Source organism: Bubalus kerabau, chromosome 7 (genome assembly GCF_029407905.1).
Source record: "Bubalus kerabau isolate K-KA32 ecotype Philippines breed swamp buffalo chromosome 7, PCC_UOA_SB_1v2, whole genome shotgun sequence".
NCBI classification, from domain to species: domain Eukaryota; kingdom Metazoa; phylum Chordata; class Mammalia; order Artiodactyla; family Bovidae; genus Bubalus; species Bubalus kerabau.
In genome coordinates, this window is record NC_073630.1 from 100,151,072 (window position 1) to 100,166,359 (window position 15,288).

Sequence of the window (15,288 nt, forward strand, 5' to 3'; positions counted from 1 at the left end):
TGCCCCGCAGTCTAAAAAAGATGTTTTAAAAGAAGGTGTCTAAAAACCCTAAGAGTAGTTATTTAGTATTATGGTAAGACAGGAAAAAAAGGAAATCAATTCCAGGGCAAACTGAGAGGCAGAGGTCAGAAGAAAACATAAACAGCAACAGTTAAAGATGAAAGAGTTTTTTTATGTAAAGAAAATGCTCATTCTATGATAGCAAAATGCTAGAGCCTGAATGTCTGTAAATAGAAAATATGAAACTAGAATTAAAATCCAAGTTGATAGAAGGCAAAGACAAAGAAGAAAGCCTATGATTGCCTTAGCTTCTTCAGTGTGTGGCTTGAAATCTTCATTACAAATACGTATTGATGATGCACAGAGGTATGATCACACACACACACTTATCCACACACACACCCTGCATCATGTGACCATTTACCTAAGTTGATTGTTTAAAAAACTGTATACAGAATAGCAAAACCCATCACATTATTGTAAAGTAATTATCCTCCAATTAAAATAGATAAATTAAAATACACACACTATATTCAGTTATTTGGGTTTGTTACCAGCTGTTTTTTCGCTTGTCCAAGTTATTTATCTCAGAAATTTTAAATCAAACATATCTGGATCAGGTGAACCCTGTCAACCATTCAGGCATAATTTAGTATCTGATGCCTATCAGAGCCTACAAAATGAAAACCAACAGCAATTCCTCCATTTAGGTGAACAGTATGGGATTTTGTAACTGAAACACTGAGAAAGCCCTTAGAGATGTGGTCTACCACGCCTTTATTTGATAGATGAGGAGACCTTGATCCCCACCACAATTAACGTCTGCAATGAACAGACACTTGACCACAAACCCTAATCTCCAGACTTTGGATTAGTTAACTTTCTCACTGAGCAGCCCAGACTTTAACTAACAGGTCCATAAACTGGCAAAATCCACAATTATCTCAACTTTCTTATGGTTCTGGGTGTAATCATTAAATTGAGAAAAAACTCACTGGCTTATGCAAGTGTTAGCAGGAAATACAAGAAAGGAAGATTAGACTTTCCAAAAATGATAAAAAATGGAAATCTTATGAATGAAGAGGCAGACTGTGGCAAACCCAAAATACATGTATTCTTTTCATAATTTTAAACTTTAATAAGCCTAAAAATTGTATGGCTAAAGTGTGGATATCTGAGTCCTTACCCCAGAGTTTCTTATTCAGTAAATGTTGAGGTAGTATGTGGGAACCTGCCTTTTTTTATTGGAGGATAATTGCTTTACAATGTTGAGTTAGCTGCTGCTGTACAAGAGCGTGAATCAGCTACATGTGTACATATATTCCCTCCCTCTCAAGCCTCCCTCTCTTCCCCTTCTCCCCAATCCCACACCTCTGGATCATCACAGAGCACCAAGTGGAGGTCTCTTTGTAATACAGCAGGTTCCCACTAGCCATGTATTTTATACATGGTAGTGTATATTTCAATGCTCCTCTCTCAATTCGTCCCATCCTCTCCTTCCTCTGCTGTGCCCACAAGTCTATTCTGTCTTTCTGTGTCTCTATTCCTGTTCTGCAAATAGGTTCATCAGTACCATATTTCTAGAGGGAATCTGCCTTTGAAGCAGCACCACTGGGGATCTGATGATGGACAAGGACAGTCCACACTCCCTACCCCCACCCCACTCTTACTACACCTCGTGTCATGAAAGAGGCATGTCAGAGTCGCAGTGCCAGGGCCACTGGGTCAAATTACCAAATCTCCATACCAAAAAATTAGGTGACTTTCCCATCCACCACACACTCAAATCCCAAACTTCCTGGATCGATTGCCACCAGAGGAAGCAGAAACTGTCCCTCTCCTGTCTTTTATACTACACAACTGCCAGGTGCAGAAGTCACTTTGTCATTTTCATCATCATTAACAGTTACACGGCATCCAGAATCTGTGACACGTTTTAGGATGTACATCAGTTAACTCTTAAAACACACCAATGAATATGTTGCTACTCTTTCCACCCTCCTTTTCCCATTAGAACACGAGAAGAGGTTTAAAGGCGATGTCTGCTTCTAGAATTGAATGCTCTGGATGATTTATGCTAAAACAAGAAATGCTTTTGGAATACCGCACATTCAGCCCATTTGGTCCAGGAGCTCAACAGACAAAGTCTTAACAAGCTCATAAGATCTACTGGTTGGTGATGGGAAATTCCGATGCTCTCCCTGTACCCTCTGCACAAAAACTTGAAACCACCCAAATCAATTCCTAAATAGCACACCAGATTCAGCCTGCTTTTCTCAAAGATTATGGAGCCAGTTGGTGGGACAGCTGGCCCTGGAGTTCAGCAGGGGCTCTGTCATAACTCCAGTGCATTAGTGACTGGCTGCTGTCAGGACCCTGCTGATGGGTTATTAGTCCAAGCTATGCTGGTAAATTATATACTTTTCTTAGCGCTAAATAGATCCCATGACTCCCTTGTTAATCACTTTCGAATTTGAGAATTTTCACACATTACAGAGACACATTTGTTTGCCAGGTATGAATAAAGAGCCCTTTATAAACCGTGCTGCTGTCTGCAAAGGCGAATATATAATAAAGCCTTTCTAGGGTGTTTTAAATGATGAGACTTTCAAACTCGAACTGTGTGTTAATTAATACTAGGTTGGAGCCTCCCCCCACCCCCTATATATTCTGTAGCTATTGCCTGTGGCTGCTATAAATATGTCTAATTTACCATTTATTTTTAATGATACTAAATTTTAATATTTGCTGTCAGCATGGAATTCCCCTCTGGTGAATCTACTCTATTAGTATTATATTAAAAACAGATTTCCCCGGTTCACAAAAAAATACATGGCCTCTCCAGCTTTAAAAAAAAAAAACACTCAGAAATTAGGATGAATTATTAATTTGTAACATCTGTGATTGGGTTATGTTACACTGGGAAAATCCCATGAGATGCAGGCAAGCAGTCCTCTTGAAAATGACTTCATATCTGAGTGCTCTGGGGACACAAGGCCAGCAATGTGTCAGCATGGCCTGTCCCTGATGAATGGCTGGATGGGTTCCATGAATTGTAAATGGAAACATTACTGGTGTCACTTACACTTGAGGATGAAATGGTTGGTGTTCCCTTCTCAACAGATATTAGTTTACATTGTATATTGTGATTGACAGAGGCATGAATCTGTCAACAATCAGTCTGGAGGGGTTTTTTTTTCTCTTTGTCTCCCACTGAGAGCAGCTTTATAAAAGCTTAAAGTGGACATGTGATTCCTTTCCTATTCCGTACTACCTTTAAATTCCCTAAAAGCGATTTGGGTTTCAATGAAATTAACTACCCCCCCCCCCCACCAAAAAAAAGTTAGAAGTTATTTACTTTGAATATTAATCTCTGAAGAGGTTTTCTTATAATGCATATTATTAGAATCCAAGGTACATGTCAGAAAAGCATTATTCACGAAAAGACTTGACTAGGCTTGGACTAGAACCAACCATCTGTGTGATCCCTAATATGAGTTTTTGAACACGTTCCAATATGCCTCTTTTCCCTAGATGTTAAAATAGGTAAAGTGCTTCTTAAGTGCAGAGTTTGTTTGGATTTTTTTTTTCAAATGTCTTTTCATAGCCTAGAGTTTTCAAGTATGGAATATTTCATAGCTTGATTCAGAAGCTTGTCAGGAAAGTTCCAATAATATCCTTTCTCTACTCCATTACCAACTTATGCATCATTGACTCCTTCATACTAGGAATACTCTGTAAAGGACTGTGATGTTAATTGGTGAAAATGAAATGCATCTTGAGTAAGGCAGATTAGTTTTATACAACATACTAAAAAAGATTAAAATATGTCAATCTTTACATATGCAAATCCAATTTTCTTTTATATATTTCAGAAGAGTCCCTGAATCCCAATCGAGGCCCTTAATTCAGTGTGAGTTAGCCTAAAGTTTTTCTACTGTGAAAACGTTTCCTGGTTTCTGTAGACCAGTAATCACCATCTTTTCCTTTTTATTCATTTACAAGGTTAATAATGATGAGATTATACAATCTTTTAATGAAATATATTTTTTTTACTTTAAAATTTCTTACCACTTCCAAGCAGTCAATGATCTTGGTTAGTTTATCTTCAGGTAAATTCTTCAGCAAGGATACACTTCAAAATTAAAAAGAAATCTTTATTTAATTATCTTCCTGAATTAAACTACAAATACGCACCTCTACATAGATTTATACATGCATTTAAACAAATATTTTTCCAAAGTAAACCTCCGTATATATCATACATAAGTAACTGAATTTCAAAATCATATTGTAAATACACTGAAATTATACGATCACATAAAACAGCAGACATTTATCCTAGGCAAATAAAAATTGTAAGATGCCATGAAAGGAAAATGACCAAATTTTGTTTAGAGAAAAAAAAAATGTTTACATTTATTGTTGGCTTTCAAAGTGAATCACATTCAGAAATGTGTACCACATCTCAAAATCTCTTTTATTAGCATGAATGAGGTCCTCCACTTCCAGGGGAGGATCAGAGTTTCATCTAAATCCTGTAATTAAGTTAAGACTGAATCCAGGGGGAACACAGGAATTAGCATGGAAATCATCTTTGATTATTAGTCATATTGTACAGTCTTTTAAAATTAATGGTAGCCAGAGGCATGTAATAAGAACATTTTTACAGATAATAATAATAATCAGAGAAGGAAAAGAACATTGAAATTATTTGAAAAAACAAAAATTCCACTCAGTATTATTAACTAATCAAAATGCTTAAATTGTACTTTTAAAGAAATTTCTACTTTACCTATTTTCACCCAGGACTGTTGATAGAATTTCCATAAAGTAAATACTTTTTTCTTACCATCTAAAATTTGACACCGCTAAGGAAAACAATGATGCTCCTCCATAAATACACGATTGGGTCTGATTTTTCAAAATGAGAGGTCTAAGCTGATTCTCGCACAGTGCTTCAGGAGGCATGTATCCAGGAGCTGTGTCTAAGAACTTTTGCATCTGAATCATTTGTAATTGCGAAACACTGGAACACCCCCAATGGTAGAGAAGTAAATGCACTGTGGTTGAATCAGATGACAGAACTCTACAACAGAAGAAATGACTGCACTAACCAAGCATATGAACCTTAATAAAAGGAACTGAGTAAAAAAATTGACTGGCAAAAATAATGCCAATTTTGTAAAATTCAAAACTAGGCTAAACCAAGCTACGGGCAAAATAATAAGGAATACCAACTAGATGAACCTTAACAAAAGGTACTGAGAAAAAAAATTGACTTGCAAAAATAATACCAATTTTGTAAAATTCAAAAGTAGGCTAAACCAAGCTAGAGGCAAAATAATAAGAAATACCAAGGTTATGATTACCAAACTTCAGAATATAGACTAATCCAAGGAGAGGAGATACCCCAAGGAAGGCTAGAAAATGACCACAGGAGAGCATATGAGAACCCCAACAGCACTGCTAACTTTCTACTTATATTGGGCAGTAGCTTGATACACTCATTCTGTTATTATATCTTATAACTTACATATGTAGTGCGCATCATTTGATATATGTCAAATATTTCATAACAAGCTCACTCAGTAGGGCCTGACTCTTTATAATCTATGGACTGTAGCTCGCCAGGCTCCTTCAGTCCATAGGATTTTTCAGGCAAGATTACTGGAGTGGGTTGCCATTTCCTTCTCCAGGCAATCTTCCCGACCCAGGGATCGAACCCGCATCTCCTATACTGCAGGTGGATTCTTCACCACTGAGCCATCAGGAAAGAAGATGTAAATGGAAAAAGAGCTTGTTGTATACTATGAAGCAAACACAAATGTATTTCTCTAATATGTCTTCTTGCAGATGAAAAGGTAAAAGGGTTAACCAGAACCTTTTTTTCTGTATAGTGGCATTTACTGCAAGGGAATATTTTTTGTTCCTTTGGTTTAATTGATTAACACATGCCAATCATGAAAGTTCTAATTCTGGTCCAAACTGGGATCTATAATGTTAGTGAAAAATATGTCATATAAGCTTATCAACCCTTAGGGGTTGGTAAGGAAATTAATATGAGGAAAAATCTTTAATCTGTCTCCTATCTATGAAGGCATAGATTAGGTTTATCTTGTTCACCACTGGATTCACAGTGTTTAGGCCTGGAATACGTATTGGTTGAAAAAATGTATGAATGAGATAACAAAAGGAAGAAAGGAAAGTAAAAAGGAAGGAGGGAACGTGCACTAGTAAATTCTCTTGAGTTCCTTCCACTGAGGCAGAACACAGTAGATTTCAAGGGAACGAACCACTATTGCCTAATGGCTCAGGTTTTATCTCAGACATGATGCAACCCATAGACACTGGTTTATTTATGTATCCCCATTTGGTCCTTGCATTAGTTTTAAATACAGACCTGTGTTGCTCAGTTGCTGGATTTTGAGATAACCTGTGGCTCAGACAGTAAAGAATCTGCCTGCAATGCAGGAGACCCAGGTTCAATCCCTGGGTTGGAAAGATCCCCTGGAGAAGGGAATTGCAACCCACCCCAGTATTCTTGCTTGAAGAATTCCATGGACAGAAGAGCCTGGTGGGCTACACTCCATGGAGTGGCAAAGAGTCGGACACAGCTGAGCAACTAACACAAATACTCAGGTAGACCCCACAACCTGATGGATAAGGCGTTGATTAGCATATAGGTAAGGCATCTGCTTGTCATTACTGCAGCTCTCTTGCAGGAGTCATTATTGTGTCTGGGAAAGAACATCGGAGAGAGTCCATATGAAAAACCTCAATGCCTGCAATGTTCTACTTATTAACAATGCCTCTGTTCAGTATTCACTGAGTCCTCACTAGGGGCTAGGCACTGCACATTTCTAAAATCATTGACTCTGCAGGATAGTTATGCAAGATAAACTTAATTATACTTAAAAAGAACTCAGAATTTGTTTTTGGAAACTGCAGGATATTTTATTGTTGTTATCACTTATCATAGGTTACATATTGTTACAGTATACATTGCAGCTTCAGAGACTGTCAAATCTCCCCCAAAACACACAGAAAGATTTTAAATAATAAACTTATACTTTCCAAAAAATGTGTTTTAATGTGTTTCTGACTTTTTTTAGCTAAATAAGTACTTGTTTCTCTATAATTTAATCCGTCCAAGTAGTTGGAGGTTCAGAACAGTTTACAAAATATGTATGTTTCAAGGCTCCATGTCATGATGGCAAGCATAATAACATTTTTGGCAAGTTAATTTGCTACAAATAATAGTAATTTGGAAGATAGTGTTTCTATGCCAATGAGAAAATGTCTCAGGTAAAGCAAATAAGGACAGTAACATAATTTAATATTATTTTAAGCAAAGCATTATTACCTTTTGTTATTGACTTCCAAATTATAAGATATCTTTAAAAGTCAACTGAGCAACCCAAATGAATATTTTAGGAATTTTGTGGACATTATTCTATACTATGTGAAATGACTCCATCAACACAAGGGCAAAATTAGCAAGAGAAATAAATCAGTGAAAAGGCTAATGGAAATGAAATACAAATTTTCATATATAGTGGCACTTACTGCAAGAAAATACTTGTGTTCCTTTGGCTTAATCATGTGGAAAATGCTTAAATAAGAAAAGCGATAGTAAAATAATTACTCTTATAAAACCAACATACCCACAGTATGGCTAGACCACCTTCTCTTTCTGCCATCAATGCGTTACTCTTACCTTCTGAGGAAGTTTCTGTACTGTTCATCTCTAGCTTGAGCTGTCCTTCTCATTATATTCTGGAATACCTCTCGATCTAGTGCCCATGTTTTAACATTGGTAATAGCTTTAGAAAAATCAAGAAAATAATAAAACCCTGTGGAGCTCTTATATTCAGAAAACATTCCAAAATGTTAATCAATCAATTTTTCATGTACAGTCATAAAATTATCTTTCTTGGAAAACGCATTATTTAAACATGCAAAATGGAAGGAAGTAGTGATGTAAAGAGTAGGTAATTTTATAAAATCATTTTTGGCTTTGAAATGAACCATGATTTGGAAGTGAGCAGCAAAAGATTTCCATTCTAATTATGTTTTGCTTAGGATGATATTAAAATTAGTTTGCAATTCTTAATTACACACTGCATCATCAGGATGTATTTTAGATTTGGGCTGTGATACATAAGAAAGCCAGCCAGCCTGCATCTATTCCAGAAAGTGAAGAATTCACAAGCAGATAATTGAAAGTTAAAGGTCTCTGCTTGTGAGTCTGTTTTTATGTCTTTTTATGTTGTTTAGACACCGTTGCTAACGAAAGCCAATATATTTTAAGAATCTCTATGGTTACTTTTACATAAAATATATAAAATCACTTTCAAAGAGATTATGCAAGACAGTTTTTGAGACGCCTTTTCATAGGAAAGACATTAAAAGCAAGAATATAATCTAAAAAGGAAGAGAAGCAGAAGTCACTCCAAAAAATCTATATGAAATTATGATAGTGAGATTTTTTTTTATAGCAGTGATGAGAGCCTACAGAATAAACCAAAATCAAAACCTCTGGTTTACTAAACTTCAGAGTGAATTAGAATTATTTTGACATTTTTTTTTTTTTTTTTTTTTTTTTTTTTTTAATGTTGTTATAATTATTCTTTTTTTTTTTTTTTTTTTTTTTTTTTTTTTTAATTTTATTTTATTTTTAAACTTTACATAACTGTACTAGATTTGCCAAGTATCAAAATGAATCCGCCACAGGCATACATGTGTTCCCCATCCTGAACCCTCCTCCCTCCTCCCTCCCCACTCCATCCCTCTGGGTCGTCCCAGTGCACCAGCCCCAAGCATCCAGTATCGTGCATCGAACCTGGACTGGCAACTCATTTCATACATGATATTTACATGTTTCAATGCCATTCTCCCAAATCTTCCCACCCTCTCCCTCTCCCACAGAGTCCATAAGACTGTTCTATACATCAGTGTCTCTTTTGCTGTCTCGTACACAGGGTTATTGTTACCATCTTTCTAAATTCCATATATATGCGTTAGTATACTGTATTGGTGTTTTTCTTTCTGGCTTACTTCACTCTGTATAATAGGCTCCAGTTTCATCCACCTCATTAGAACTGATTCAAATGTATTCTTTTTAATGGCTGAATAATACTCCATTGTGTATATGTACCACAGCTTTCTTATCCATTCATCTGCTGATGGACATCTAGGTTGCTTCCATGTCCTGGCTATTATAAACAGTGCTGCGATGAACATTGGGGTACTCGTGTCTCTTTCCCTTCTGGTTTTCTCAGTGTGTATGCCCAGCAGTGGGATTGCTGGATCATAAGGCATGTCTATTTCCAGTTTTTTAAGGAATCTCCACACTGTTCTCCATAGTGGCTGTACTAGTTTGCATTCCCACCAACAGTGTAAGAGGGTTCCCTTTTCTCCACACCCTCTCCAGCATTTATTACTTGTAGACTTTTGGATTGCAGCCATTCTGACTGGTGTGAAATGGTACCTCATCGTGGTTTTGATTTGCATTTCTCTGATAATGAGTGATGTTGAGCATCTTTTCATGTGTTTGTTAGCCATCTTTATGTCTTCTTTGGAGAAATGTCTATTTAGTTCTTTGGCCCATTTTTTGATTGGGTCATTTATTTTTCTGGAGTTGAGCTGTAGGAGTTGCTTGTATATTCTCGAGATTAGTTGTTTGTCAGTTGCTTCATTTGCTATTATCTTCTCCCATTCTGAAGGCTGTCTTTTCACCTTGCTAATAGTTTCCTTTGATGTGCAGAAGCTTTTAAGGTTAATTAGGTCCCATTTGTTTATTTTTGCTTTTATTTCCAATATTCTGGGAGGTGGGTCATAGAGGATCCTGCTGTGATGTATGTCAGAGAGTGTTTTGCCTATGTTCTCCTCTAGGAGTTTTATAGTTTCTGGTCTTACGTTTAGATCTTTAATCCATTTTGAGTTTATTTTTGTGTATGGTGTTAGAAAGTGTTCTTGTTAAAAATAAAGATCCCTGGGCCCCATTGCCAGAGATTGTTTGGAGTGGAGCCTTAGAATCTGCATTTTTATCAAATACTGCAACAATGCTCACTCAGATAACCCAGTCCCAAACACTGAGAAACACTAGATCTAAGTTAATTCAGAAGAAAACATGATATGACCATGAATAAAGTCAATAAAAACAAGAACCCTAAGGAAAAGCAATTGAACTAATCTCAAAAATCACTCAGGAAAACCCTCATTAATTAATTCATATCCTTTTTGATATTTACACATTTTATTGGTATAATTACTTTTTCTGATTTATAATATGGTCATCACCTCATGGAGAATAGAAAGCAAACATTCTGGATGAGCCAAAGACAAATATCTACATAGTAAAAAGTTGACATTGGCAACTAAGGCAAACACTAGAATCAATTATGTTTAAAGCCATATTCACATTTTAAATACAGGTATCCAATGGGAAGGTTTCTTTACGCTTGACTCCTTCAGACAAGTGCTTCAATATAAATCCTTTTATGAGCATTGCCTTTCTATTAGTAAGAGCATAAGGGGCACAGCAGGAGAAAAAATGACCCAGGATGCAACAGTGACTTAGATTGTCTTTAACATTGTGTAGCAATTGAAAACTAGAGCATTTCTTCTTCTGTTACCTTTCACGGAGGCAGTTCTTGTACAGTTGTATAAAATGGCTAGCTCCCCAAACGTGGTCCACATAGGGATGGATGACAGCAGTTTCTCGCCTTGGGACACCTCTAGTCGACCCTCTATCAAGTAGGATGCAAGAACACACAAATAAGCAAAATCCATTGAGATTCCATACATTAAAATAAAACAAGCAGCAGGTACACAAAGCATCTAGGTGAGATATCTTACGATTCTCATTGTAATAAAGTGGTTAGGAATGCAGACTGAAGCCCACTCTCTATTAGTTGATTAGCATTAAGAGGTACCCACTCTGCATGGGTTCCTTGTCAATAACAGAGATAAAATTAATCACATTTACTTCATATCGTGGTGATAAGTAAACAAGTTACTATAAGTAGGATCACAGAACCAGAGATGGCACACAAGTGCCACCTAAGTGTTAGCTCTTAGGAATTTCCTGGTGGTCCAGTGGTGAGGACTCAGCGCTTCCACTACAGGGGACGTGGGTTTGATCCCTGGTTGGGGAACTAAGATCCTGCAAACTGTGCAGAGCAGCCAAAATATATATATATATAGTCAGTGTTATTATCCTTACAAAGCTCTTTCCCTGAAGCAGCAGATGGCAAGTGTTTCATTTAAATTCATTCTACTCCCCAAAAAATGCAGCACAAGATACTTCTTTTGTACAAGAAACAGAACAATCACTGCATGTCCTGAAAACACAACAAAGGTTGTTTACACTGCTGGAAAGACTAACTTGTCACAACTGAGAAGTGTGCTGGCCCTGGTGTCAGCCTGCCTGGCTCTGACTAGTCACTGGCTGTGTGACCTTGGGTAAGTTACCTCATCATGCCTTGTTCATTGCTTAAGCCCTCATTCATTGAAGTGAATTAATAAACGAAGTCACTAAGAAGAGTGCTTGAGAAAAATAGTAGCAAGAGAATTAAAAGACAAGCCACAGACTGAGAGAAAATATCTCTTTTGCAAAAGATACATCTAATAAAGAACTGTTTTACAAAATACATTAATGCAAAGAACTCTTAAAGTTCTTCAATAAGAAAACAGCCCAATTAAAACGCAAGCCAAAGACTTTAACAGACACTCACCAAAGAAGACATACAGATGGAAAATAAGCTTATGAAAAGATGCTCCACATCACATTTATCAGGGAAAAACAAATTAAAACAACAATGAGATATCACTCTACCCCTAATAGAATGGCCAAAATTGAGAACACTGACAACACCACGTCTTGGAGAGGACGTGGAGCAATGGGAACTACCATACGCTGCTGGTGGAAATGCTAAACGGGACACCCAATTTGGAACAGTTTGGTGGTTTCTTACAAAATTAAACACACTCTCACTGTACAATCCAGCAACTGTGCTCCTTAGTATTTATTCAAAGGAGCTGAAAACTTAGGTCTACACAAAAACCTACACACAGATGTTTATAGCAGCTTTATTCATAATGGTCAAAACCTGGAAATGACCAAGATGTCCTTCAGTAGGTAAATGGATAAATAAACTGTGGCGTGTGTGTGTGTGTGTGTGTGTGTGTGTGTTAGGCACTCAGTCGTGTCCAACTCTTTGGGACGTCATGGACTGTAGCCCGCCAGGTGGGACCCCATGGACTGTATGGACTGTAGCCATGGACTGCAGCCCGCCGGGCCCCAGAATCCTCTGTTCATGGAATTCTCCAGGCAAGAATACTGGAGTGGGTTGCCATTTTCCTCTCCAAGGGATCCACCTGACTCAGGGATTGAACCCAGGTCTCCTGAATTGCAGGCAGATTCTTTACCACCTGAACCACCAGGGAAGCCCAAAACTGTGATACATCCAGACAATGAAATCCTATTCAGTGCTAAAAAGAGATGAGATACTAATCCATGAAAAGACAAGGCAGAATCTTAAACACATATTACTAAGTGAAAGAAGTCAATCTGTAAAGGCTAAATAATGCATGATTCCAACTATATAACATTCGAGAAAAGGGAAAATGATGGAGAAAATTAAAAGATTAGCGGTTGCCAACAGTTAGGGGGAAGATGAATAGGCAGAGCACAGAGGATTTTCAGGACAGTGAAAATGCTCTGCATGATATTATAATGATGGCTATATATCATTATACTTTTGTCTCAACCTATAGACTTCACAACACCAAGGATGGACTTCGAATGATTATAATGTGTCAATGTAGGTTCATCTTTGGTTATTAAAAACAATATCTTTCTAGTGAGTGATGTTAATAACAGGAGAGGCTATGGATATGGGTAGAGGGTATATGGGAAATCTCTGTTCCTTCCTATCAATTATTCTGTAAACCTAAAACTGTTCTAAAATTAAAGTCATAAAAAGAAAGAGCACTTGACAACAATCTTTAGCTAAGCAGAGGTTGAGGGGAAGGAGAGGTAACTTCCTCACAATTCTTCTGCCTGGGTAATTCTCTCCTTTCCCTTCAAACAAATGCAAACAAACCCGTAGTTAATCAAGTGTTAGTCGCTGGGTCCTGTCCAACTCTTTGTGACACCATGGACTGTATCCCACCAGGTTCCTCTGTCCATGGAATTCTCCAGGCAAGAATACTGGAATGGGTAATCATTCCCTTCTCCAGCAGATCTTCCTGACCTAGGGATTGAACCCTGGTCTCCTGCGGTGAAGGCAGATTGTTTACTGTCTGAGTCACCAGCGAAGCTCATTAGCTAATTAAAACCATGTGTAATAAGACCTATATTCTTAGAGGAAGAAAATGGCAGGGTTATTTCTCTTTCCCTTGAAGAATTGGTCTTTCCTTCTCCTAATTCACAGCTAAGCACAACAGCTCTGGGTCAGCTCTGTCTACCCAGTCATTCAATGCACCTGATCTGAATACCTATGTTGTGACAGGAGCTAGTCTGGATGCCAGACAGATAGGGCAGACAAAACAGAGAAGATATTTACTCTGTTAGAACTTACACTCTAGTAAGAAATAAACTCCATTTTGGCTCCAAATCTTATAAGTTAGATATGCAATTTAATAATTTCTCATTATAACCAAATTCTATTCCATCAAAACCACTTAGCTGTACTGCTGAGTTGCTATCATGGATCTTTATGCATTTCAAGTGTTTTCCTAACTGGTTATGGCTCATGGGATTTGAACCACACCGAACATGATACAGAATACCAAAAGTTTAAGCTTAAGTATGCTTTTACTAGTTGCTATTCTTGCTATATTTTATAAAGGGGAGATTTTGAATAATGAACTAATTTGCTGAATCAGTTCAATCACACAATCCAACCCTTAGATCACACTGTAATTAATTCAAATATGAAATCACCCAATTTTCATTTCCATGTGTGCTATAGACCTGACTTCAGTAACTATATTGATACTGACATCTATCTTTTCAACCCCTTCTCTCCCCAAACCTTTCATCAGAGTCACTAGCAAGGAACAAGACAAGCTGACATGAGTTTCTAATCCTTCCTAGCAGGTTTCATAAATATTGGTTGACTTAAGCACCTATCTACTCTTTCCTGAGTGTTCTAGTGTTGCTAAAGCAGAAGTGAAATATCCAAGAGAAAAGCTGAAAGAGGGGGAAATTGCTTAGGGTCACCTATTCCTAAAACTTAAAGGCTGGCTAAATTAAGAATACGATTCACTTCTTGGGTAGAATAATTACTTGGGGATGACTATAATTTTAAGTGTGCCTACAAACATGTATACGGCAAATAATATACTAGTAACTATGAAACTGTCAAGTTTAAAGAATCAAAATATAGAAAACAACCTTTTACACACTACCAATAGAATAAAACGTGTGAGTGCATGCTAAGTCGCTTCAGTCATGTCTGACTCTTTGCGACTCCGTGGACTGTAACACACCAGCTCCTCTGTCCATGGGGATTCTCTCGGCGAGAATACTGAAGTGGGTTGCCATGCCCTCTTCCAGGTGATCTTCCTGACCCAGGGATCGAACCCACATCTCTTACGTGTCCTGCATTGGCAGGCGGGTTCTTTACCACTAGCACAACCAGGAAATCTGATAGAATAATACATGCATATTAATTTGTTTGGACAGGCAACTTTTGCTCCACACCTAAGGCCTCAAGGAAACAAGAATCGTAAAAGCATTGCTCCTCTTTGTTTCTTAGTTTCTGTAATTCTTTTCACCCCTCCTTGCTAAACACAGATCTGACTAAACTTGTACCGCTTACCAGAATGTAACCTCCCATAGAAATCATTTATTTTTTTTAATATAAATTTATTTAATTGGAGGCTAATCACTTTACAATATTGTATTGGTTTTGCCATACATCAACATGAATCTGCCATGGGTGTACATGTGTTCCCCATCCTGAACCCCCCTCCCACATTCCTCCCCATACCATCCCTCTGGGTCATCCCAGTGCACCAGCCCCGAGCATTCTGTATCAGGCATCGAACCTGGACTGGTGATTCGTTTCACATATGACATTATACATGTTTTGATGCCATTCTCCCAAATCATCCCACCCTCGCCCTCTCCCACAGAGTTCAAAAGACTGTTCTATACATCTGTGTCTCTTTTGCTGCCTCGCATACTGGGTTATCATTACCATCTTTCTAAATTCCATATATATGAGTTAGTATACTGTATTGGTGTTTTTCTTTCTGGGAATCAGTTCTAAT

General features: G+C 37.5%; 1 protein-coding gene across 1 annotated transcript in view; it reads right to left on the reverse strand.

Annotated features, from left to right (window-relative positions):
- The window catches only part of PRKG2 (protein kinase cGMP-dependent 2), a 115,717-nt gene that overhangs the window by 70,199 nt on the left and 30,230 nt on the right, over nt 1–15,288 (reverse strand). Inside the window, exons 4-7 of the mRNA XM_055588906.1 lie at nt 10,641–10,754; nt 7,721–7,826; nt 6,657–6,740; nt 4,072–4,135 (exon numbers count right to left, since the gene is read on the reverse strand). Coding sequence (XP_055444881.1) covers nt 4,072–4,135; nt 6,657–6,740; nt 7,721–7,826; nt 10,641–10,754 — 368 coding nt within the window. The remainder of the gene's footprint in view (nt 1–4,071; nt 4,136–6,656; nt 6,741–7,720; nt 7,827–10,640; nt 10,755–15,288) is intronic.